Source organism: Dermacentor andersoni, chromosome 7, assembly GCF_023375885.2.
Source record: "Dermacentor andersoni chromosome 7, qqDerAnde1_hic_scaffold, whole genome shotgun sequence".
In the NCBI taxonomy this organism is placed as follows: Eukaryota; Metazoa; Arthropoda; class Arachnida; order Ixodida; family Ixodidae; genus Dermacentor; species Dermacentor andersoni.
Window position 1 is genome coordinate 122748540 of NC_092820.1, and position 23700 is coordinate 122772239.

At 41.5% G+C, this 23700-nt stretch overlaps 1 protein-coding gene across 1 annotated transcript; it reads left to right on the forward strand.

Moving 5' to 3' along the window:
• Positions 1 to 3968: 3968 nt before the first annotated feature.
• Positions 3969 to 23698, forward strand: LOC129385792 (sterile alpha motif domain-containing protein 3-like). The gene is made up of 10 exons (XM_055072920.2): positions 3969 to 4418; positions 5511 to 5621; positions 7990 to 8048; positions 8162 to 8356; positions 9968 to 10061; positions 10983 to 11144; positions 14356 to 14559; positions 15993 to 16128; positions 17754 to 17827; positions 20901 to 23698. The coding sequence occupies exons 1-10, from the start codon at positions 4290 to 4292 to the stop codon at positions 21177 to 21179; spliced, it is 1443 nt and encodes a 480-aa protein (XP_054928895.1). The 5' UTR covers positions 3969 to 4289; the 3' UTR covers positions 21180 to 23698.
• The last annotated feature ends 2 nt before the right edge of the window (positions 23699 to 23700 follow it).

The following is a 23700-nucleotide window of genomic DNA, read 5'->3' on the forward strand; positions in this document are numbered from 1 at the left end:
TTGTAAAGGTACAGTGGGTCATAAAACACATGTGCAGTGTCTTCAACTATGACATTGTGAGCAGTGTTTTCCACGACAAAAGCATGCATGTGGTCGTCAAAATACTTTGTTTCAAAAATTGAACTGAAAAGAAAATATTTCTGGTCACAGGACACAATCAACACAACCTGGGCAAAGTGTGGAAGGTCATCATCTGGTACAAAGAGTGGCAGCATACAACCCACACTGATTTTTCTTTCGCACACTTTGACAGAAGTCAAACTATGCACATCTGCCATATGCATGTCAAGCTCATGCAGTCTGTCCTTCAAAAGGTCTGGTAATGAGTTTATGTCCATTCTTGCACTACCTGTAGTAGCCACAGATTCTAGTGGTTGGGTTAATGAGTACATAAACTGCATCTGATGTCGGCGGCTCAGGGTTCCACAAATGTTCTTAAAGTTACGAGTTTTCCTTGCAACTGTTTTGAAAAATTGATGTTTTGCCTCAAAACGCATGCAGGACAACTTGCACAGAGGACCATACAAAAGAATAAGCCTGGGGTAATGGATCATATAGTGCATTTTCGGAATGATTTTTACATTTGGAAAAGTTTCTCTAAATGCAATGTAAAAATCATCAATGAGGACTTGCAATTGCGCAGCTGCACCACAGCACAGTTGTGGTGCAAGTACAATGTCAACGATTGCACGCAATGCAAGGTACACATCATATGCAGCATTTCCCTTTGCAACTACATCGCCCACAAGCAGTGAAAAGAACCGAAAAAAACAAAGCTTTTCAGCAGCAGAACCTTTTATGGCTGATGTGCCAAACACTGAGTGATGGGACAGAGGAGGTAGTCGTGATTTTTTCTCCCCTCCTTGCAAGGGAAATGAGCTAAGCCTCTCATTTAGCTGATCAAGAGTGAACACACGGCATGACATAATGTGGCGCAAGACGTGTTTCATGGCAAATGGAATGACTCCTTCGAACAGGTCATGCATAACATCAGGCGGAAGGCCTTTCGTCACATCAAATGACTGAAGTGAACTTAGACAGCTTTCACCACTGATCCCATAAACATTGCTGAGGCTTGAATCAGTCTTCAACAGATTAATATGTTGAGTATGCATTTTCTGTGTTCGAACGATAAACTCTTCTTCATTCCACTTCTCACTGATGTCCTCTTTCTTTGCCAAGCAGAAACGGCAGATTGGCCCCGATGAAAAGCATTCTCGGAAACCGCCAATTTGATGGCTAGACAAGTTATCTCCACAGACATAAAGAAGAGAGCCTTTAATGAGTTCTCCATCAATCGCAACTCCTTGGGATTCTAGCTGCTGTATGTCCTCAAGTAATGGTTGGACAATTCTGTGCAATGTGAATCTGGCTACAGTGGAATTTTTCACAAGAAGAACAAGGTGCTTGCTGTCAACTTTCGAGCGAAATCGGGGTGGCAAGTTTAGAATTGTTAGATATCCAGCCAAGACTTTGTGTTTTCCACGCTTGCTTCCTATGGGATTGCAGACTTCAAATTCATCAAAGTACAGCTGTAGAGCAAAAAGTTTCTGATTGCTGGCATTCTTGAACAAGCAGTGCTCCTTGAAGTACATGCCATCAGGCACATCCTGTAGAAGAGTTGAAGAAGGCTTGCGATTTGTTTGGAAAATGTCATGGGCACTTGAGACAGCCTTTAGTGTTTCCAAAATTGGAATGTATTCATAGCCGTCAGAAGTACCTTGATCTTCAAGGTATACTGTCCGCGGAGGAACAAACGTATGTGAAGTTTTCCACCAGTTTTCTCGGCCTGTTTTTGTTCTGAGCTGCTCAAGTTTTGTAATAGTGGTTGCATTGAAGTCTGCTCTAAATTCTGAAATGAAGTTTATCATATCATTCGTAACTTCATTCAAGGTGCTCTCAGGTAACTGCCTGCCTTCTTGCCACTTTAGCAACAACGAAGACAGAACCATAAGACACTGAACACTGCTGTCAGGAGTGCCAACATCAACACACTGACCACTGGTGTTAAAAATATCAACATCCAAGCACGCCTGTTCAGCTGCTTGCCCAACAGGCTGGGTGGGATAAGTTTGTAGTGTTTCTTCGAGGTTGTCAGCACGGGGTGCCAAGGATGCATCAGCTGTGGTTGTCTGGAGGAACAGATGATTGTGATGACGGCTGACATGTTTACGGAAGGAGCTATAAAGCCTATAAGTTTTTTCACAGCCTTCCAAGTCACATTTCCAGTTGTCCTCCGTGCCATGCCAGGTGCAGAAATGACGAAAAAGAGATGACAAGGAGTGGGTCCTCTGGTGGCACCGGTTGCAAGCATATGTGTCCATGCGTGATGTACTGGCTGCAACACAAGATTACTGAATAAGCGTAACTTCCCCTCTTACGTAACTACAAAAGCCATAAAATGATCAGGCAGCAGCTGCAGCAATCCCAATAAAAAAGGTCTGTTGTTGAGGCCTTTCGGATTTTTGAATGGGATCCAACTGGTTCCAATTGGACATCATAGGAGGGCCAAGTTCCAATTTGGCTTCATGCAAAGTCCAATTAGTTCAAATTGGGCATCATGAAAAGTTCAGTTGGTTCCAGTTGGACATCACTGGTGGTTGCATAGTATGACAATTGGTCCCAAGTGGACACAATTGATGAGTAATATTGTGAAACAGCAAAATAGTTTATACTAATAATAGCAGAATTATAATGTTAGTTTTCAAGTAGAAGATCTTTGTATTTTGGTGTGATCATTGGATAGAACAATTTAGCTTTCTATCAAGATAAAAATCTCTCTTGAAATTTTTACCTATTTCTCATGAACCACTGGCATCACTTTGTCAATTAAATATTGCTTACATATATGGCACCTGACGTCTCTCTCATATAGTGAAATGGTGAATATTGGTTGTCAGCGAAGAGAATTGTCACAGTGTGTGTTCATGCATGAGCATGCTTCTCGAAAAAGAGTTTCGAGTATATCGGTGTTATGTTGATGTGAGGGCCCATCTGGGTTTCATTTCTTTTCCAACTTTTTTTTTTTTTCATGATGGTCCCAAAGAGTCCAATTCAGAGACCAATTGGGTTCGACTGTGTTAAAAAAAAATTAAAGAAATTGGTCCAATTGTTCTTGTTGGATTTTTCCAATTGGCTTCCTAAAGCAGAATTGCAAATATCCAATTAGTTCCAGATGGAAATTTCCAATTGGTTCGAGCAATTCTTGCTTTTTATTACTGGGATGCCATTTGCAGATGTAGAACTTGATATACATATAAAAAAACTGACTATTGGAGTCATTTCAACGCCAAGAGTCGGATAAAGAGAATGACAAACAAGAAGGTTATTTTTAGTATCAAAAAAAGATCAAAACGACCCCCCCCCCCCCCTCTTTCTCTTATGCCGAACGACAGGTGCTGCACTGCACATGCAGAGAGCCCCACAAGAAACCAATGAAATTGTTTATGAACCACTGCATCTAACTTACCCTCCATCCCTCACATTTGCGTGCGAGAACTCGGCAATCACGCAGCACAGAATCACATCGATATACGATGCCGTCGATCGTTACTGCGTGCTGTAACAACGGAAATTTCGAAACGCTGCTGTAGCAATAGATTCTACATCATGTAGTACATACGTCGTGCTTTTTGTCCGAACTGAACGCAGCAAGAATTAACGTCAGCTCAACTGGCCGCCCGGGTAACAAAGTTAATTTTAATGAATGACTTAATTAACGAATCATTGACCATAATTAACGAATCAAATGACCGGTTCGTTGATTAAGTGACGGGATCATTAATTGCTTAATCGATTAATTACATTTGTAAAATTTTCACATTGACCAATTTCTGAAAATAAAAAAATAAATATCAGGCTCTACATTAAAATTTTGCTTCCAATAGTCACTAGAATCTAACTTTTTCTCTAAAAATTAACAAATTTCATTAAGATCGGCCCGGTGGTTATTGCAGAAAAGCATTTCTGCGTTTTACATGCATTTAAACATGCGGAATCAGAGTTTGACCCGAACTAACAAAGGGAAGAATTACGGAAAGAGGCCATCATCGACAATTTCAACAAATAACTTGACCCATAAGTTCAATGGCAGACGACACTCGAAATTATAAAAACGACAATCGAAACCAAAACACCAATTTCGGATTGCGATACTTCTTGCAGGCGGCGCTGTGGTAGCGTCATTTCGCTGTTTGGCGCGCTTTAGATATAAGAACTTTAGGCGCCTCTTTCGGTACGCGCTGGTGCCCGCCACTTCCTCGCGTACTTTTCAGTGCGGTCGTACAGTTATGGCAGGCACAGTTTGCCTCGCAGTCCTGGAGGATGGCCAAAGAAAGAAGATTTCGCTGCCAAACGGCGCCTACGGCGAATTGCTACGTGCTTTACGCTCTCTGACCGACATCGATGACACCACTCTGGTAAGTAATTTTAATGTACTATACAAGTAGCGAGAACTGGGCGAGTTGGAATATGTTCCTGATCTATCACCGCAAGAACTTTGCCTGTATAGTTCGTTGCGCTGACAGATCATGGAAGTAATCTTAATTTAACTTTTGTGTATTGCTAGACGCCGGTTCTGTTAAAATTGCTGCAATGTTGGCATAACTGTGTTGGCGCGCTTTTCCAGTGTGGCCCGCGAAACGTTAATTCCAGACCCGTTTGCTACATACTCCAACTCGAAATTGTAGCTTTAAGAGGCTTTTTGTTGAATTACTTGCGGCTCCAAACTGGCGGAGAAGTTCGTCGTGAAGGCGCGGTACTCACAAGCGCGGTTCGCGCTTGCTGGCAAACTGTTGGCGCGCTTTGCGGGTCGTTGTGTCCCAGTTGAATTATTTCTAGGGCTGACTATTTCAAAGCACCACGATATACCTAATATACTTGGAAGACAGTATGTGCTGCCAAAGCGAAATTATCTTTCAAAGTTAAGCTTTTTGTTGTGTAAAGCGGAACACCTGATTTATGCGGACTTCATTTTATTCTCCTTCATTCCTTGAGCTTTTCTAACTTGTGGCGTTTCTTACAATATTCCTCTTATTTTCAATGACAACTATAAGGAGTAACCTGCGCAGTTATATGCGTAATTACGCTTAGTTACTTATTACTCAGGCGCGCGAAGTCTTGTTGCGGCTTAGGATAGTTTTTACAGTAGCAAACTTTCGTATTACGTATTTTCATTTTGCTCTTTCATAAGCTTGCAGCAATATAGGAATGTGTTTACGAGTGTGTAAACAGAGCATTCTTTACTTGAATTTCAACTCCAGCATTATCCAAATTATTGTGTTGTTGGATGGGCTTTGGTTGCATGATTTCTGGCACGTTAGCAGCACAAACTTTATACAGGTAACTTTGTCCCAGATTTGATCTTGCACTTGTGTCTAATTTTGGAGCTCTTGAATTTTCGCTGCGGTATTGTATACATTCCCCCTTGATCATATTAGACTGTTTGTGAACATGGACCATTCACCTCGGAAGGCTCGTTTCTTCATTATAATGTTAAATTTATCTGCCAGATCCAGATGTACGACGAGGAGGTTGAAGATTACGTTGACTTGGATATGCACAGCAACATCCTAAACAAGGCCAAAATAAGACTGGCACGGAGGATAGCCCCTCAAATGGATGTGAGTACGGTTACAGGTTGACGTAGTTGGCATCAAGTGAAAAGGGTCATAATTGTTTAATGGTTTCATAGTTCGTACATAACTTTCAGGAGAGCAGCCAGCAACCTAGGATGGAGAACCATTAAAGAAGGCTAGAGTGCGCTAGTAAGAGGCAGCAGGGATTGCAGCACACTGAAACTGATAAAACTTGCGCACATATCAGCAGTTGTTTGTAAGGTACATGTAAGAATGTTAAAAAATAAACATGTTGTTGAGGTTGTATAGAAAATCACATTTTTTAGTAGATGACAATGTCTTGTTTGCCAGCATTTTGTATCTATTACATGAAGGGTGCAAAATGGTGCGCATACACAGAGAAGGACATGCAAAACATGGCACTTGTCTTGCCTTTCTCTGTGTATTTGTCTCAATTTGCAGTTCTCTTCTAATAGCTATGTTTTGCAAATAGCCAAAGAAATACTTCAAAGAATCCTGTGCCCTCTTCACTCAGTTTTCTGCCTCGCTTGCTGCCTGGACACCTTAAAGCTGTATCAGGCATTGGTATATGCCAGGCTTTCTACATTGCAGTGTTGCACAACAGAAAGCTGTTTAGGCACAATTAATTTTTCAAAGGACTGACAGGTGATTTTTAAGGACCGAGATTTTTATGATACAACAATAAACTCGTCCTCGGAAGTGTTTATACCTCCAGCAGTTGCTTCCGAAGGTGCAGGGAAATTTAATAAGCAATTTTTTTTATCTGAGCAACACTAAAACACATTGCCCCCATGCTAGCAACACTGAAGAGTAAGAGCGATGCCGATAACCTGCCTTGTAAATTGGGAATGCAGAATGATGAGTGGGTTTCACTACATAGGGTTTCTGTGGTACGCCATTCTTTTTTTTTTTTTTTTCAATGTGAAGCATTCTTTGCGAACTTTGGGCACATTGAGTGTGTCTATCTAGCTATCTAGCTTCTATTTCGGTGGGGCTGGTGGTGTCAACCAACTTGAGCTGCTGGGTATGTGCTCATGGTCTCGCTGCCGTGTGGTCACGACATTACTGTCAGTCGAGCTGCATTATCCAACTCTCGCATCTGATATCATTTACTACCTGCGCTGAACCAGACGGCCTGCGCAAGATACTGGTATGTCCGCTGCAGAACAGCGGATGGTTGCTGCCTTTGCACGAACAGCAAATTGATAGCAAGTTTTCCCCCTCATGCACGCTATCAGCTCCTGCTGCACACAAAGAAGCTCTTGGAAAACTGCAGCTTCATCAAGAAATGCATGAACTTGTACATTGCATTCTTTGGAAATTTACTTGAGCAGCTCTAGGATCGTGTACCACAGAGGTACTACTTGGTGCAGAGAAAAGGGGATGTGTTTGCCATGATTGAGCAACGAGACAAGCCCACATTTGTTCTGACCCTCAGCTTGTCTGAACTCCACAATGAGCGTCCGCTTAAAGTAATTGAGAGAGTCAGAGCTGGTGGAGGCACACCACCGCAGGGTCGACGCTATAGCCAGCTACCTACAAAATGCATCGCATGACTTCGATTCCCACTGTACGTGGGATCTGCATAGTTTCTTTTAAATGGAACCAGCATATCTGCTTACGATCCTTTCACTTGCAGACAGTTTCGTATCTGAAGCCATGCATACTTTCAACTGGTTGCATGAATGTGTAACATGAATTTACTTTTACTGAAAAAATCCAGGCTTCATAGCATGATTACAGTATAAAGATATTGAAAAAATTTACACAAATTTTAGGACTGTTATCTGGCTGTTACACCGGTGTGCAGGCGTCCAGTGAAAAAGATTGTTAAAAAAATAAAAATAAATAGTGTTAGCAAACCGCATGAAAAGTCCAAGAATGGAAAGGAAATTATACATCATAGCAGTTTCAATGGTTTGCAATTAAGGCATGTTAATTGAAATAATATAGTATAATATAGTAATGAGAAATAATAGGTTATCAGAAAATTGTATTCTGTTTTAACTGCTGTATTAACAGAGCATTCACCTTATGAATACTTACATGTGGCGTGAACAAACAAGAGCAGTTACAGTGCCTCCAGACTTGTGCAATGTGATTCCATATATTGACTATGTGCGTAGCTCGCAATATTCTATATGTCCTTGCTATATAAGCTCAGCCTTGTTCTATAAATAGCTCACTTGAGCTGTAAATATAGGTTTGAAGTGGAAGTATGTTTAATGGGTATATGCGTAATGAACACCCACTATGAAGACCTTGGCTTGGAAGTGGTGGGGTGTGCACAGTTAAAACAATTACTTTACTGTCTTGACAATTCATTCATTAAGCTACATTGCTCTGCCTCATGTTTTCCGTTTGAAAAGTTAAATATATGTGCATCTCGCAGCGTGCAGGCCCTGCGTTTGCTGTTCGAGGTGGAGGCAACACGGAAATGACTCAGTCTAGGTAAATTATTAGTACCGAAAGGGAAAAACCACACATTTTGGGATATTAGTGTTTCTTATTACTATTTTTTTGGTTACTTAGATATATAAAGCAATCTGTATATTGCCTTGCAGTGCTGTTACAGAATGTGCAGAGGAGGTGCAGCATGTACAGTCTGTGCCGTTGGAGAAGGAGAAGGACTACTTAGATTTTGTGCTACCCTCTTTTGACCATTACGAGGAAGTGCTTCGTAGAAAAGTCCCGATAAATTGTGCAGTGCGACGTGCTATTATCAACAAGCTGTTTGCAGCTTGCTTCAAGATAGCTTGGTGAGCGCTCCATGATGCTTCTATTGCTTTCAGCTTTAATTCGGTATTTTGACTACTCAATGACTCAACCTTTCATCATAAGTGTTCAGCGTTGCCATAAGATGTTGGTAATGAAATAGTTGCACAGAATACACTACCTGTGTGATAACTTTATCTGCTTGCTGTAGTGCCAGAACACAGAATTGCTTCCAAAGCAAGCAGAATCTGTCTAAAAGTATTAGTGCACCATTTAACACTGTTATGATTATATCAATTGTCACGAACAGTGCATACATACACGAGGGACAAAAAGGGCGACGAATACAAGCGCTGTCCCTCGTTTTTGTCCCTCGTCTATGTATGCGCTGTAAGTGACGATTGATACCATGGAATACCAGCTAGCCCGTACCCAAACCTTGCTTCTGTTATGATGAGCCTAGAATTCGGTCTTAAGTCTGGGAAATGTTCCAGCTTGCTTTCCCTCCTTGAGGTAACTGCCCTCCTTTACGAGATAACATCGCCCTATGACCCCTGCTACATCCTGAGTGGACACTGGCAACCAGCAGGCCACAAAGAGGAGGGGGGCATCGATGTAGCAACATAACAATGCTGTGATGGCACCCACTTCACCTGGTCCAGATTGTGTCAACACCAATTGGCACTCAGTTTTTTAAAGTGCTTGTAACTCAGCATCAAGTGCAGATTTCAGAGTGGAAAAAATTCCGAATTGGTGCTCAAGGGGCCCTAAAACACTTCTAACTAATTGTAGAATGACGTCGCTGTAAAGTATCATCAGCCTGGTTACGCCTACTGCAGGGCAAAGGCCTCTCCCATACTTCTCCAACTACCCCGGTCATGTACTAATTGTGGCCATGTTGTGCCTGCAAACTTCTTAATCTCATCCGCCCACCTAATTTTCTGCTGCCCCCTGCTACGCTTCCCTTCCCTTGGAATCCAGTCCGTAACCCTTAATGACCATCGGTTATCTTCCCTCATTACATGTCCTGCCCACTGCTGTAAAGAATGTTGCCTAGCAAATCTTGTGCCACAAAATTTGTTGTGTACTTCAAGCATCAGTAGAGTTAGAGGTATTATTGCACTGATGCAGTTTTCTCTCCTTTCATGTCCACTAGCATGCCAGAAGCTACACAGGGGGCTAACAAGGCCTCACGCAAAAATTTGGGAATTTAAAAATATTTTTTGTGATGCTGCTTTTGGTTCAGCCGTGCATGACGCACTCTCAATGCGAGATGGGCACTTGTGCTTGAGCTATGTCATTCACAGAGGCTAATCAGAACACAGTTGTCAGAGCATTGCACTGGTGAGAGGACACGTTGCAGCACCCTGTGGTGGCTGTAGTATCTATGCCACGCTGCTACATAGCTCTGGCGTGATCTCCCACAGTGCACAGCAGACGCAGCTCCACAAAACTCGTGTGTAGACAGAAGTACAAAGGCAAAAAAAATGTTTTTAGTCTTTGAGATCACTTCCATGTGTATTTTGCATTTATTATACTTAAGATTAGCAATTTAATTAAAACTGGCAAATATTATTTTGCACTGGTTTTTCTTGGGAAAAAGAATACAAAATTGCCCATTTATTAATTCTATGATTATTTCACTTTATGTACAGGTACCCTTCTAGACAGTTGTACCGCGTAGCTGCCGAGAGGCTTGTCAGTGCATACCCACACCTTGCTGACAGAGTTGGCAGCGGAAATGGCCTGGTAAGTTTCATACATCCCATACTGTCGCCATACTTACATTTCTAAGAAAGAAATATCATTTCTACCTCATATGGACAATTCAATTGCACCATGTATCTGCACTTCTGAGCTGCCATGTTATATTATGGCTGTTGATTCTCGTGGTCATGTAGAGATGATCAAAGGGATAAACTTTGTGTTGTCTGGTGTTTTGCTTTGTGCTAATAATGACACATATGTTTCAGTTCATCCAGAACTTCTCCTTTGCTACAGATAAGCTTCTACAAACAGTGTTCATAGTTTGTGATGGAGTATGGTCATGAAGGAAAAGAGATAAGTGATGGGACTCATCTGGGAGTTTAATCTGAGCCCAGCATCAAATTAAACTGTTGCACCATTTGTTCAGCAGCTATCTGCCTATCAGCAAGCGATACGGCATCAACTTATGATTCATCAAGTAGCAACTGTTGGCCACTTCATTTTTTGCCGCCTGTTTGACTGCATTGAAATCACCTGCACCATTTCACGTCAGGCTGCAGCATTGTTATTGTACACTGCAGCCAGGTTGGCATGTTTTCATGGCATTAGGTCCGTTTAAATGCAAAAAGTGGATCACTGTTTGGGCTTCTACCAGCTTTATGATGCATGCTGCCATCTTTGTTTTGATGCCCTAGGGGTGTTCTGCAGCATTATATATATATATATACATATATTCCGCCGGAACTAGAGATGTATGCTAACTTTTATGTTTGTCGTTATGCCTATTCCAAGTTTATGGCGTGGATGTTGTGAACTTTATGGCCGGACCTTCTGTTAATAAGCAATTATGTTCGATGCATAAAACAAACTGCAATTATGGTCATACTTCTATGTGTATACAGGCAATACCAATAAACTTCTAAGTGCTTTTAACAGTAGTGATATGTTTCCAATTCTTCACAGGACTCGTGGGTCATGGCATTGAGAAACAAATTCAAGAACATGCGTAAGAAGGCGGAGAATTGCTCTGAAGAAATGTTGGCAAAAAAAAGGCACTTCCTGGTCAAGCGCAAACAACAGATGGCTTCTGGTGAAGCTACAAACAAGAAGTTATGCCGCCTTTTTGTGAGTTGCAGCTGAAAAGCTTTCCGACATTTTCCAACAGTACTATGGTCAAGCAAGTGCACTGCCATTTTGTGGAGCTGCAAACTGCAAACTGAAAGTGACAGACCTAGGACAGTATACAGTCGCCGACCGTTTATTCGGACCTCACGGGGACTGCAGAAATTCCGAAAAAGCAGATTAAGAAAAAAAGAAGTTCTTTATTTCCACGCACTTATTCAGGCTTGGCAGTAGGCTTGAAGAAATTGTGAATGCGCCATTGCATGCTGTTCCATGTACACGCAATCAGATATGCCTAAATCTGAGGGTCGTACGGTCACTATAGGCAGCTGAAAGCACAGTCACTGCTTGTACTCGGAGTCGTCCGGCGGTGTAGCAGAAACCTGACGAATGATCTTGCCGTCGTCGAGCTCTGGACATGTCAGTACAGCAGTGTTAGCACCTGTGAAACTGCGAAATGAGATGGTGTCCGGAATCGCAATGCAACTATTGCTCAGGTCTGGGCAGAAGATTTTCGGTGTCAGTAGGGAGCACATCGGAAGGCGACAAGTCCTAGGCCTCCCGGCACCCGCTTGCTGGCATTCCCCAGCGCAGTCTGCGCGGGCACTGTCGGCGCCATCAGACACTTAATGTGATGTTTCCGTATGCCGCGTTGGATCATCACTTCTACACAGCATACAAAGCAAACACCACCATGCTGACACCAGTTGCACAAACGAAAAACGTAACCTATTCGCACCCTCGTGCACAAAGAAGAAACAAATCAGCTGCTGGATTATCTTGACGTGGCTTACTAAGCTGAGACCGGAACTGCTGTAGCCACTCTATCGAAGCAGGCAGAAACTATGATGATGAGCGGGGATTTGCAGTAGCCACTTCGTGGGGCAGCAAGGAAGCTCCGTTCAAAACAAATATGGCATTCAGCAAGTCGAACCATGCACTAGTCAGAGTCTGTGCATGGTACTCTCAATCGACTTGGCTCAAGGAGTGTCCGAAAAATCGGACGAGAGGTTGCAAGGTGTCTGAACTTTTGGCAGTTGTACAATTATACATTATGGTCTATCGGGAGAATGGCCTTGCCGCGAAGCAGACCGAATAATCGAGCATGTCCGAATTTTTGGAGCGCAAGTCCGAGAAATCAGTCGGCGACTGTAGTATCATGCAACCAGTATTTCCAGGCAGTGTATGAAACCGGAGGTCACAGGGAAATGAGGGAGGGGGCTTGCACGGAACACATGCATGATAGAGTAATGGCTTCTCTCTACACAATGATACCAAAGTAAGGGAAGTGCAATTGCAAAGATCTAAGCGGTAATAGTGCAACATCTTTATGTTGCAGGTGGTTTAGCAAGTGACCACTTTTGCTGACCGAACTGAAAGACCTTTCACACGGGAATCCTGAAAATTGTAACTGACACAAAGAAAACGCAGCTTACAAATTGCGTAATGTTCCAACTTAGAGAGGGCAAAAAATATATTTATGATTTCATAATTGTTGTACTTTATTTGCAGAACGTTGTTCAATGAAATAAAATAAATTTAGTTGTACGCGCAAGCCTATAGCATGAACAAGAAAGGGTAAACCTAGCTTTTCAACGAGAGGGGCAAGAAAGGACATTTTTGGTTATCCTTCAGTATGTCTCGTAACAGTAAGCTTCTTTACGAATTCAGCCTGTGCATACTTTGCTACATGCTAAACAGGCAGCCAAGTGTATTTTGTCTCACATGCATTTATTCTTTATGTTAGTGGCAAAATTTGAAAAAATCGGAAACTTCGAAAGTGAGTTTGTGCATGCAAATTAAAAAAACATCAATCATGTTCATTGTCATTCGCATTTCCCCAAGGTTATCTACTGCGATCAGTTATGTTATATGCAAAAGCATAGTGCCTTATCTTGTTCCGAGTGCAAAAGAAAGCCATGAATAATGTATAGGCTATGGTGACCATTGGCATCTCTTAGAAAGTTGCATGTCACGTCATGATGGCTTCCATTTGTTCCATGAACTAAAAAGCAATCTACAGTGATGCTCAAGGACTGCAGGTGTTTTCTTATATGTACACACCACAGAAATAAAAATTAAGTTTGAGTTGGAGCCTTTTGTTTTAGTGTCAGTTTGGTTCACATGATGACCAAAACAGATTTCATGCATCTCTAGTCAGCTGCTGTTCTTTGACTTTTGAGTGAAAGATTAGCAACTATTAGCTGCATATATTGAAAAGCATTCGGGTTCCTTCTGTATTGCTGCACGTTGCTTCTTAGTCCATGGAACATATGGAAGCAATAATGAAACCTAAATACAATTTTCATCAAATTTACCATTGACATACACATCACTCATGCTTGGGTTTAAAACACTTATGTCATTTTGCAGTACGACACTAAAGCAGAGGCTGCGGGGCACTGATAAATGCAGCATATGCACCATTGGTTGCTTAGATTGTATTCAAAACAAAGCATACCCACTGTTCCATCTGTAGAGAGTTAATTTAAACACACGAAATTTGTAAGTTAGACTTCTGACAGTAGGTGGGGCATGTGCCTGTGGCCTGTGTTCTGGTGCTTTGTCTCGGCAGGGAAGCCAGGGTGAGTGAATATAGCAGGTCCATTTGCACATTGACAGGCTAAAGAATCTACACATAAACTGTTGAATAATCAGATAAAGGGACAACGAAGAACCAGCTATGTGGCATGAATTGTTTGCTGAACCTATATGCAAAGAAAAAAAATTGACATGAGCTGAGGATTGACAGGGAAACCATGCCAAGCCAGTGTGGAATCTGCACTTTGACAGGTATTGGAATTAGGGAACTTTTTCAAAGTTCTGAATTGGGAGAAAGTGACGACAAAGTAAGCTGTAGCATGCAATGTCTGCTGTAACATACATTAAAAAGACCCAAAGGGATGGAGGAGCAGTCAGAAAAAAAGGGGAAGGGGGCATTAAAAGGGTTAAGCAAGGCAAGATTACACGTATATAATGTGATGTAATGCTGCAGACTTGCTCTTCAGAAATATTTACCTCTGCATTCTTGTGGTTTTGCTGCATCATTTCAGTTACTGCATCTCAGTAAAGCCAATTGAAAACATCGTATAAACACGCTCGCTTGCCCATCAATAGTTCATAATTCGAAGGACTACTCAGTGGCGTTCAGTTGGACATTAATGCTTTCGCATTCACAACTTGTAAGAAGGGCTTGATTTTCCTTGTGTTTCAGGATTGCAGTCATCTTGTAGCATATGGAGAAACTGCCGAGTCATTGAGGCTGCACAACGAATGGCTTCAAGACAATGCTGGCTGCCAAGATGAGGCAGTAAGGCCGAGGCTGCTTGCAACAGCAAAAGACAGGCATGAACAACTTCGCAGCCTTACGCTGTCAGATGCTCTGTTGCTGTTCCCCTTTCTGGCAACTGAGGCATCGGTATGCTCTAGCAAGAGCTTTTATCATCTTTTTTGTTTTTGTTTTACTGGGTTCTTAGCTTTAAGTTAAGGCAGTGGCTTAAGTGTTTCAGTCAGTAATTGTGGCATTTTTCTTTCAGGACAAAGCAAACAAGTGTGTGTATTGCAGTGACAAAATAACATAGGATAACAAAACTGAGTTGTATTTTGGTATGAGTAAGCTTAGCAAACTCTTATGTAATGATAAAGTAATGACAAGAGCACAACCATAAGATGCTCAGCATTGGAAGTGTGTAGAATATATGCATCAGCATAGTGCTATAACCAAGGTTAAAAAAATTTTAATACAGTGTTCCACCAGTCACATTTGTCTTCAAAGATGTGGTACAGTCACATACCAATGATTTATACATGTTCATATAGCTTCAAGGTACTGCCATTCGCCCCATAGGCATAATTTATATGGAGAGGCAATGTTTTAGATGTCTTGCAACTCACCGGTTGACTTAATTGAAAGGTGCCTTTATTGCTGTTGGTTGTGTAAGAAGAAAACAGGGAAGGCAGAGAAAGCATAGTGGAAACTAATTGCTTGATTGAAATGTGGAAGTATAACAAAAATGGCCAGGCTTAGCTTGGTTAAGCCAAGAATGCGTTGCATATTGCGCGAGTTGGGGCCCAGATTTTCCTCCGGCTGTCGTGATGTCACGTCACGTGGTTGCGCTAAAGGTCAATGGTGGCTGCCCGGCCGTGCCCAAGGGCTGAACTGAGTGATTGCAATATGCAATGCATAAAAAGGCAAATGAAAGGAGCGAAGGAAAACAGATACAGTAAGGAGCCAAGTTATGTGTGCGTTTCTTCAAGACTACAATAGTGATTATTCTACCATTCACTTTTTTGGTCCACCACGCACATAATGCGGTGATAAGTCCTTCTTTGGCATTAATTCTGCCTGTCGAGAACTCTTCTATGCAATGAGTGAGAAGAATGAAGTGACCCAAGGTGCTTGATTGTGAGTAACTGCTATAAAAGAAAACACTCAATGAATCTAGATGAACTATGCGTGAATAATTATTTATTTAAACATACCACTCATAAGGCAATTAGAAAAAAAAGTGGACTAAAAGACCATTTGCTACATGTTTATTTGTCCACTTTCATTTCCCTTTTTCTTATCGCTTCTACGTTTAAATCAACCATAATTTACCTGGCTTTCTGGATTTGTTGACTGTTTTCTTATGTAGTAACAACAAGCAATCTTAACTCCGACAATATGCTGATGCCGTACGAAGGTTTATTGGCTGGTTGCTTGCTCCTAAGCTTATGTACTACTATGTGATGCCTGCTCTAAGAGATGTTTGACATCTGCTGCCTTGGCTGTCCTTGCACAATTGGTTTTCACTATTGCATTAGTTTGCTAGCAGAGCAAAGAATTCTTGAACATTCTTTTCTTTCCAGCTTCTCGTGGAGTTTGACCTACTTTTCCAAAGAAACGTGATGGAGGCAATGGAGAATGGCTGCAAGCAGCTTGGTTACACTATTCTGAGCTTTGGAGAAGCAGAAGAGGTTGTGGCATTTTCCGAAGTGGGATCCGGTAAATATGTTTCTATGATGACGCTCTTAAAGGGCAACTGGCATTTTTTTAACCATATTGTAACATTGTCATATTCAAATGGCATTGGCAGTTCTGTCACCCGTAGGGTGATTTAGTTTGCTTAGAAGTTCACCAGTAATATTAAATAACCAATAAATGAGATACCGAAATAGGTAGCTGCTTCGTGTGACAATAGATCCTACACCACCATAATGTAAACATGCAGTACATGTGGTGCTAACGCCAAAGAAGCCAAGCGGATCATTTCTCCTGACACAAAGAGCTCTTAGAGTTTCCAAACTAGGCAGTGGCAATTTAAGTGAGGATTCCAGCAACAGTGGCGGTGTTGTCTCTTATGTCACATACACAGGGTGGCCAGTAGAAAGTCTCGAATCAAGAATGCAACCAATCTTTAAAATTCATCTTCAGCCGTATAGTTTGGTACAGATACTCGGAGTGCAAAAGAGAACACATATTCCAAATTTTATTAAAATCGGTGGACATAGAAAAATTGCCGGTGTTGCCCTTAAAGGGAGTTCAGGAATTGTTTTTTGTGGGGTGATGGCAACTACGGTGGTGGTGGGGTCAGTATCGGGTATCAGAAAGTCGGCAATTTTGGTTGAATTGAAACCTTGAATTTCTTTTTTACTTGTACTTGCAAAGAGTTATAAAGTAAGTTGTTTTTTGTATACCTTACTCAACTATATTTGTGCTGCTTACCTAAGCCAGTAATGGGCAATTATTATGTGCTTTCTCAGTTCTCCAATGGAGAGCTGAGTTAACCTAAATAAGCTAGTTAAAGGGCTCTTAAATCACCTCTGGCTTTTTTTGCACAATGTATAAACATGCGCATCGCATAAGTCATTCTGTAATGACCATCTTTGTGAATGTAGCAATGCTATGCTCTGCGAAGAACCCAAAAATTTTTAAAAGAATCTTGTGCTCTTCTCCCGGCTTTTCTGCTGCCTCCTTTGCATGCTGTAATGCACGCAGGGTGTTGTCGCAACCCTTACTTTTCGCTGCCCTGCATGGAGTTGGTGGGAATATGCAGAGAGAACAGAGTGCAGTGAGGAGGGTAGCAAAGGCCTGTAACTTTGCTAATACGGAACCATTGGAAAAATTCTGGTTGTATGTTCATTGTGAACACTGCTGCCACTTTAACATTTTTGAGTGGTTTAGTGGTTGTCTAATGTGATGTTCTGAAGTGTTGTAACCATAGTTTTCTCTACAGTTAAAAATAGGATGTATGTATGTTTTGATATGTGGAATACTTGGCAGTATGTTATGAAACCATGAAACATGAGGGAAAGCATCTAAAAGAAATGTTAAAATATGCCATAGTTCTAAGGGTGGAACAAGCGCGCGAGTTTTCAGCACATACCATTTCTTCCCGTTTAATTGAGCAGCGAGCAGACGAAACTAGACCCACAGTCATTGCTACTGGTGGTAATCATCCTTTGGAAGATTAAAGCACAAGTTATTTCACTAGTTATGTGTACCTCAAGTGTTTATCACAGTAGATGAATTACCCATGCAGGGCTCTGAGGCACTATATAAAAGCTGTAAGCTGTTTGGCGTGAAAGGTTTCCTAAGCATTCTACAATATCTGATTTCTTTTTTAACAGAGGATGCTGTTCTGGCAGCTCTGCAGTTTGTAGCAAAGCGCTGCAAGGAGCCCATAGATAGCATCATTACGCAGGTGAGTGCCTGTAGGATTCTGACTATCAAGATGCTTCTGTTGCGTTTATCATTCTGATTGGCTTTCTGTTCACTTTGTGTTTCAGTGTGCTACATTTGGCTATTAAAATGAGCACACAGGAGTTAAAAGCAGATTGTTTATTTCTTATTAGACTTGCATGCAAGGACGGGACGTCGTACAAAGAAGGGACACACAACATGCACAAACTTCAGCTGGTTTTTGTTGTGACAGCGACATATATATACGCTTCCACAATCGGGAAAAAAAAACAGGATCGCAAGAAAACAAACAAAACCATGTGCAAAACTGCATAGCAACTAGTGAAACCAAACGTCATTGTCATACCTTTTCACTGTCCAGAAGCAATATATGTGATATATATGATATAAGCGATATATGTGAGAAAATAATATTGTGCATCTCTTAAAGATAGAATAACACCCATTGCATGACTTGCAGTGTTCTGCCATGTGGCCTTCGATACCTTGCTTTACCTTGCGGCGATGTTCTGCTAGCCTCGTTTACGTATCGGCTGGTTTGACCGATATAACACTTGCCGCACGACAAAGGAACCCGATATACTACACTTTCTTTGCATGCAACGAACTCGTGCGGTGTTATATCGGGCATTATATCGGTCAAACCAGCTGATGCATAAACGAGAGGCTAGCAGAACATCACCGCAAGGTAAAGCAAGGCATTGAAGGTCACATGGCAGAACACTGCAAGTCATGCAATGGGTGTTATCCTATCTTTAACAGATGCACAATATTATTTTCTCACATAAATTGCTTAACCAGGGAGATAGTTGAAGCCAGAGAAATTCTTCGGCATGATCAGAGTTGTGTTAGTGCCCCATCTGTAGCATTAAGGGATAAGGTAGTGAGGTTTCTGGGCGGTGAAAAGGTATGACAGTGACAACGTTTGGTTTCGCCGGCACATGTGGCTATGCAGTTTTGCAGCAAACGTGGTTTTGTTTGTTTTCTTGCCATCTCTTTTTTTTTCTGATTGTGGAAGCGTTTATATATGTTGCTGTCACAATAAAAGCCAGTTGAGTTTGCGCATATTGTGTGTCCCTTTTTTGTTTGACGTCCTGTCTTTGTGCGTGCAAAACGCTAATAAGAACCATGTACAACCAACTCGGCCAAAACCTAATGCCTTTGTTTATTTCCTCTAACTGCCACAGGATACTTTTGCCAATAGGCATCATGCTTTTAAAGGACACTAAAGGCAAATATTAAGTCAAGCTGAAGTGATAAATTAGAGCTCAAGAACATTTAAGGCCTCAATATTACCTTGAACAAAGCTTTATTAATCGAGAAATTTACGTAAGGGCAAGAGACAATCGGACTCACCCAGGACATTCAAGTACTAGCCTGATGACAAAGGCACTCATTATAACTGTCACTAGTTATCAACCACTTGTAACAGATAATTGTATTGCAATCTAAGATGAAAAAGATGTCCAGTTTTATTTCATATTTAGAAAAAGGAAGCCCTGACAACCACGCGGGTGGTTGAAAGGTTTCATTTTCTCCACTCTATCGCCTGTATTTTCACATTCCAGTAGTTATCGTGTAGTGCTGAGCTGGTTTTGCTGGCTCAAGAAACTCGCGTACTGCGAATAGCAGAGAATGCCACATCCATGTGATATTGTGGTATTCCTGAACAGTTCACACCACTTGACCAAGAGCAGCTGCAGCAGCAAATCCAACACTCTCTCTTTGCTCTGTTGCTTCTTGGCTGCGTGCTTGCGCTTTCTGCAGAAAACCGTGATGTCTGTTGGGCACAGTTTTACTCGCCGATGGCAGTAAAGGGCGGTGACTGCGTATGCAGTGTCGTCACTTGCGGGCTGGTTATATGAATTGCGCCAAAGGCATCCGGACCCTTCAAACGTGATTTTATCTTTTCTTGGCACGAAACAAGTGCTGTGAGGTTTCTGGAATGATATTTTGACAATCTACATTGACTTAGTATTTGCCTCTAGTGTCGCTTCAAGTACCGCATGTTTGTCGGGGGCATGTAGGTGGCTATCCTAATTTTACTGAAAAAGTTGTAATCTGTTGCCTGAGTGTCATGTACAATGAAACCATTGTTTTCTATGCAAAAGTATGGAACTGCCTGGTGAGCCAGAACTGCCTTGTGCAAACTTTTATGAATCCACATTTGGTTAAGTACTAATAGAAAAGTATTGTAGCTATAGCTCTAAGAATATTTAGCGACAGACTACATGTCAATTGCCTCAATTGCAACTGATTACTGCAGCATACCACTGCTACAATATCAAAAGCAAGAACGAAGTGTTGCATATTAGAGATTTTTCTTTATTCTTATTTGAATTTATGTAGTGCACGGTTTCAAAATTTTGCCAACCTGTTGCCATGGAAGTTTGAATTTCGAGCAAGTATCTCTTCCCTCAACAGCACTAAATGTCCCACGAGAGGTGGTCAAGTTTGGCCAGATCAGTAAATGAGCTTTATGATAAAATACTCTTCAAAAAAGCAGTCTGACTTTCCTAAAATAAGTTTATTGGCTTTACTAAAGCAATCTTAAAAAACAAGTCGCATTATATTAGTTTTGGAATTGGAAAATGAGAAATGTGGCTGAATAAATGGTTCCACCATTGCGACACATGTGGTCTGTATGTGCTTGTCGCAGGTTCCTTTACTTTACGGCGCAAAACGGAATCAAGGCTTTTGACCTGTAGTCTATTGCTAAGTATTCTTAGAGCAGTACCCGCTATCCTTTGCTTTGGGAGCCAACCAAAATGTGAATTCAAAAAGATCTGCAACAAGTACTTTAACTCATTAGGTGCTTATATTTTTTTTGTGAAGCCAAATTTTTCTTGAAAACTAATTTTGTTGTCCTCAGCACTTGGGCAGCAAAAACAAAGGAAAGAAAGAAAGTTTTTTTTTATCAGGATAACAATAGTCACTGGACATGTCCGGCTTACTCCTAAACACTCGCTACTCGTGTGTGGGTCTAAAGTGAAAATGAGTTTTTTTTTGTAGTTGGTTCACCGTTATTGACTCTAAAAGACTTTACACAATAGCATTCGTTTTTTTAACCTTAGGAAGAAGCCCCGCTGACCCCGTGTCTGGTGCAGGATGAAGGATTTGCACTGCACATCGACAAGCAACTAGTGTTTCAAGTCTCCTCGCTGCTTTCGGGAGTAGCCTGCCTCTTTGCATCCTTTTGGGTGTTTCATGTGGAATACCCACGAAAGGCGCACAAAATGTTAACATTCATAGAACATGCATTTCTGAACTTAACGCACACAAAGCCGCGTGTCAAAGCTCTTCAACTAATCAATTTTTTCAGAGGCCATGCAGACTCCCTGGAAGAGCCATAGGCTACTAACCAGTGGCCACACTCAAGGCCTAAAAAACTTCTTTGCAGCCGATTCTTGTGTAGAGTTTCACAGCCCAATTGATGATTTGGTCCAAGGGCTGGGCAATCTGATGTGTTAGGAAGCAGAAATGCCAACTTCGCAGATGCAAAGTTATCCAGTGCGATGTGCGCCGATGCATTTAGGATAACTGCAATTCTGTTCTTCGCTGCAACATAGTGGTCAGTGAGGCGCATGTACTCCTCAGAAAGCTTTGCAGTCGATGCTTTTGTATTGCTGCAGTAGACAACTCTAGACGGCAGTTGGGTGCTTTTGAAACATCTTGGCATGGCTGACTTCCCAATCACAAGAAATGGTTCACTTCGAATGCAGCTGAAATCCTGTCATTGGCATGCTTACCGCCAGTGCATGTCTCGTCATTGAATGCAGGCATTCTGTCTAGTAGCAGCTTGAAGAGCGCAGACTCATTCGTGTTAAAGATATTGTTGGGTGCGCAGTCTATCAAGATGTGCCTCGGCTGACCATTTTGCCATGTTTCTGCATCCTCTGTGTTGCCAACGGCATCTTCTCCTGAAGTGGTCATGTTTATGGCGTACCTCACTTTAAATTTCGCCAGCCAGCTGTTGCTGCATATGAAGTTGTGGTTCAGCTGCGAAGCGAAAACCGGGGCCTTCTCGGCAAGTAGGGGTTGCAATAAAGACAGTGGACGTTAAACTGCCTCAATACTGTAATACTTCAATCATAATGTGGTAGTCAAGCTTAAGTGTTAAGTTATTGCTTGTGTTTTGTAATATTGTTGCCTTGCACACAATGGTTTTCCTAGTTCTTTTTGTGCTGTTTGCCACAGTTTACTTTAAAAATATGTGCCGGCTTTTTTCTGCAATGTGCATTTGTTCAAGATATAGTGGCCAGTGCATCAAAGTGACTAGTAGTGCACAGCTCATGTGTTTTATGTTGTAAAGGTGCTGAGCTTGATACACAAAAGCAACAGTAGCAGATATGCTGTGAGCTAATTTTAACGTACTGGCTCCTATGTTATGCACCATTCAAATTTGATTCAGTATGAACAGGCTTCAAGAATGTTTGGTCAAATGGCCTAGTGAAACCTTTTTTTATATATGACTTTAGGAGTTTTAAAAAGTGCCTTTAATTTTTATTATTTATTTAGGTAGATAAATGTTATATTCAGTCACATTATAGGCAATTTATTTTTGCACACCAAAATGTTTGTAATGAGCACAGGTGTGCAAGAAAGCCCTCAGGAATGTTGGTCACCTGTGCTGTGTTTCAGCTTTCAGCTCAATAAGTGGTATGAGTTGACCTCTCAATATAGTGCTAAGGTTTTTCACTTTTATTTCTGTTGTACTAAGTCGCACAGACTACCACTGACTGGCATCAGTGCTAGATTGTTAAAGGAGTACTGACACGTAAATTCGGTGTCCCGATTTCTTGAGTAGCTGCTGACTCCATATTTACGGTGCGAAGCCTCAGTTCCATGAGAGTGCTACAAATTAATAATTAAAATATCTTTGTACGGCTTGTCCGAAACGCTCTTCTGGCAGAGTGAGGCCTCGGACATGAAAAAGGTTATTTGTCGCTTCACCGAAAGTTGAGTTGGCAGGGTGTAGTAGTTGAATTGAATTGAAGTTAAGGGCATGAACTGATTGTGTCGCCGAAAGCTGCCAAACTGTCCCTTCTGATTGTTCACTTGGAAATACAGGGAGACACTCCCTTCCCTCTTGTCCCGTGGAGTGTTAAATGGGCTGGGCTTTAAACACGACGACCGTGGTGTGCATACATGTTGGCAGTATCCGGTACCATGAAATTGCAATTGGTTTCGTCGCTACATGCGTAACCTTCTACACCTCTGAAGCAGCACTGCTCTTGGCATGCATTTTGAGTCTTAATAAAAAGTAATTTAATTAATTATTGCATACTTGGGGAATTGAGATGCCATAATTTATTTATTCGGTTGAGGTCTATCAAGTGAAGTAAAAAAATGGCACAAAAATGGTCAATGCTTTCAATTTGACAAGGCTTAAATTTGGCAGCTTCACAAATCTAGTCATATGCAACAGTGTTGGGCATGGTCTGGTGAAAAGGGATTGTTTAATAAGCTGGTTAAAGCTTCGTATGTTGATATATTTTAAGTGTGTGATAAGTTCCTTAAATTTGTGCCTTTTCATTCTTTGCTGGCCACTGGCACCATTGTACAGTGCCTGGATTTCTTTGTTTTAGCCGTTGTGCAAGCTTTCTAGTCACTAGGTCGAAGTATATATTTGTGGTAAATGCTGAATATGTGATAAGTTCAGGCTTCTTATGTTTGTGCCATAGGTTTGTCATATTTTATTGTGCGAGACCGTCTCCTGGCCACTGGAGTTTTTGTACATTACCTGTATCTTTAAAAATACTGTTCTAAACATGTGCAAACTGTCTAGTCACCATTTGTACTCATTGTTGGAAGGAACCGCAGGACTGCAATATATAAAATGTGATATTTCTAATAAAATATTTTGTGAGTGCT

Bases quoted from the DNA above. Each gene is read 5' to 3' on its own strand.
- LOC129385792 (XM_055072920.2), top strand. From the start codon at position 4,290: ATGGCAGGCACAGTTTGCCTCGCAGTCCTGGAGGATGGCCAAAGAAAG. The intron at 4,419-5,510 runs GTAAGTAATTTT...TTTATCTGCCAG, and splicing joins ACATCGATGACACCACTCTG to ATCCAGATGTACGACGAGGA. The intron at 17,828-20,900 runs GTGAGTGCCTGT...TTTTAACCTTAG, and splicing joins TAGATAGCATCATTACGCAG to GAAGAAGCCCCGCTGACCCC.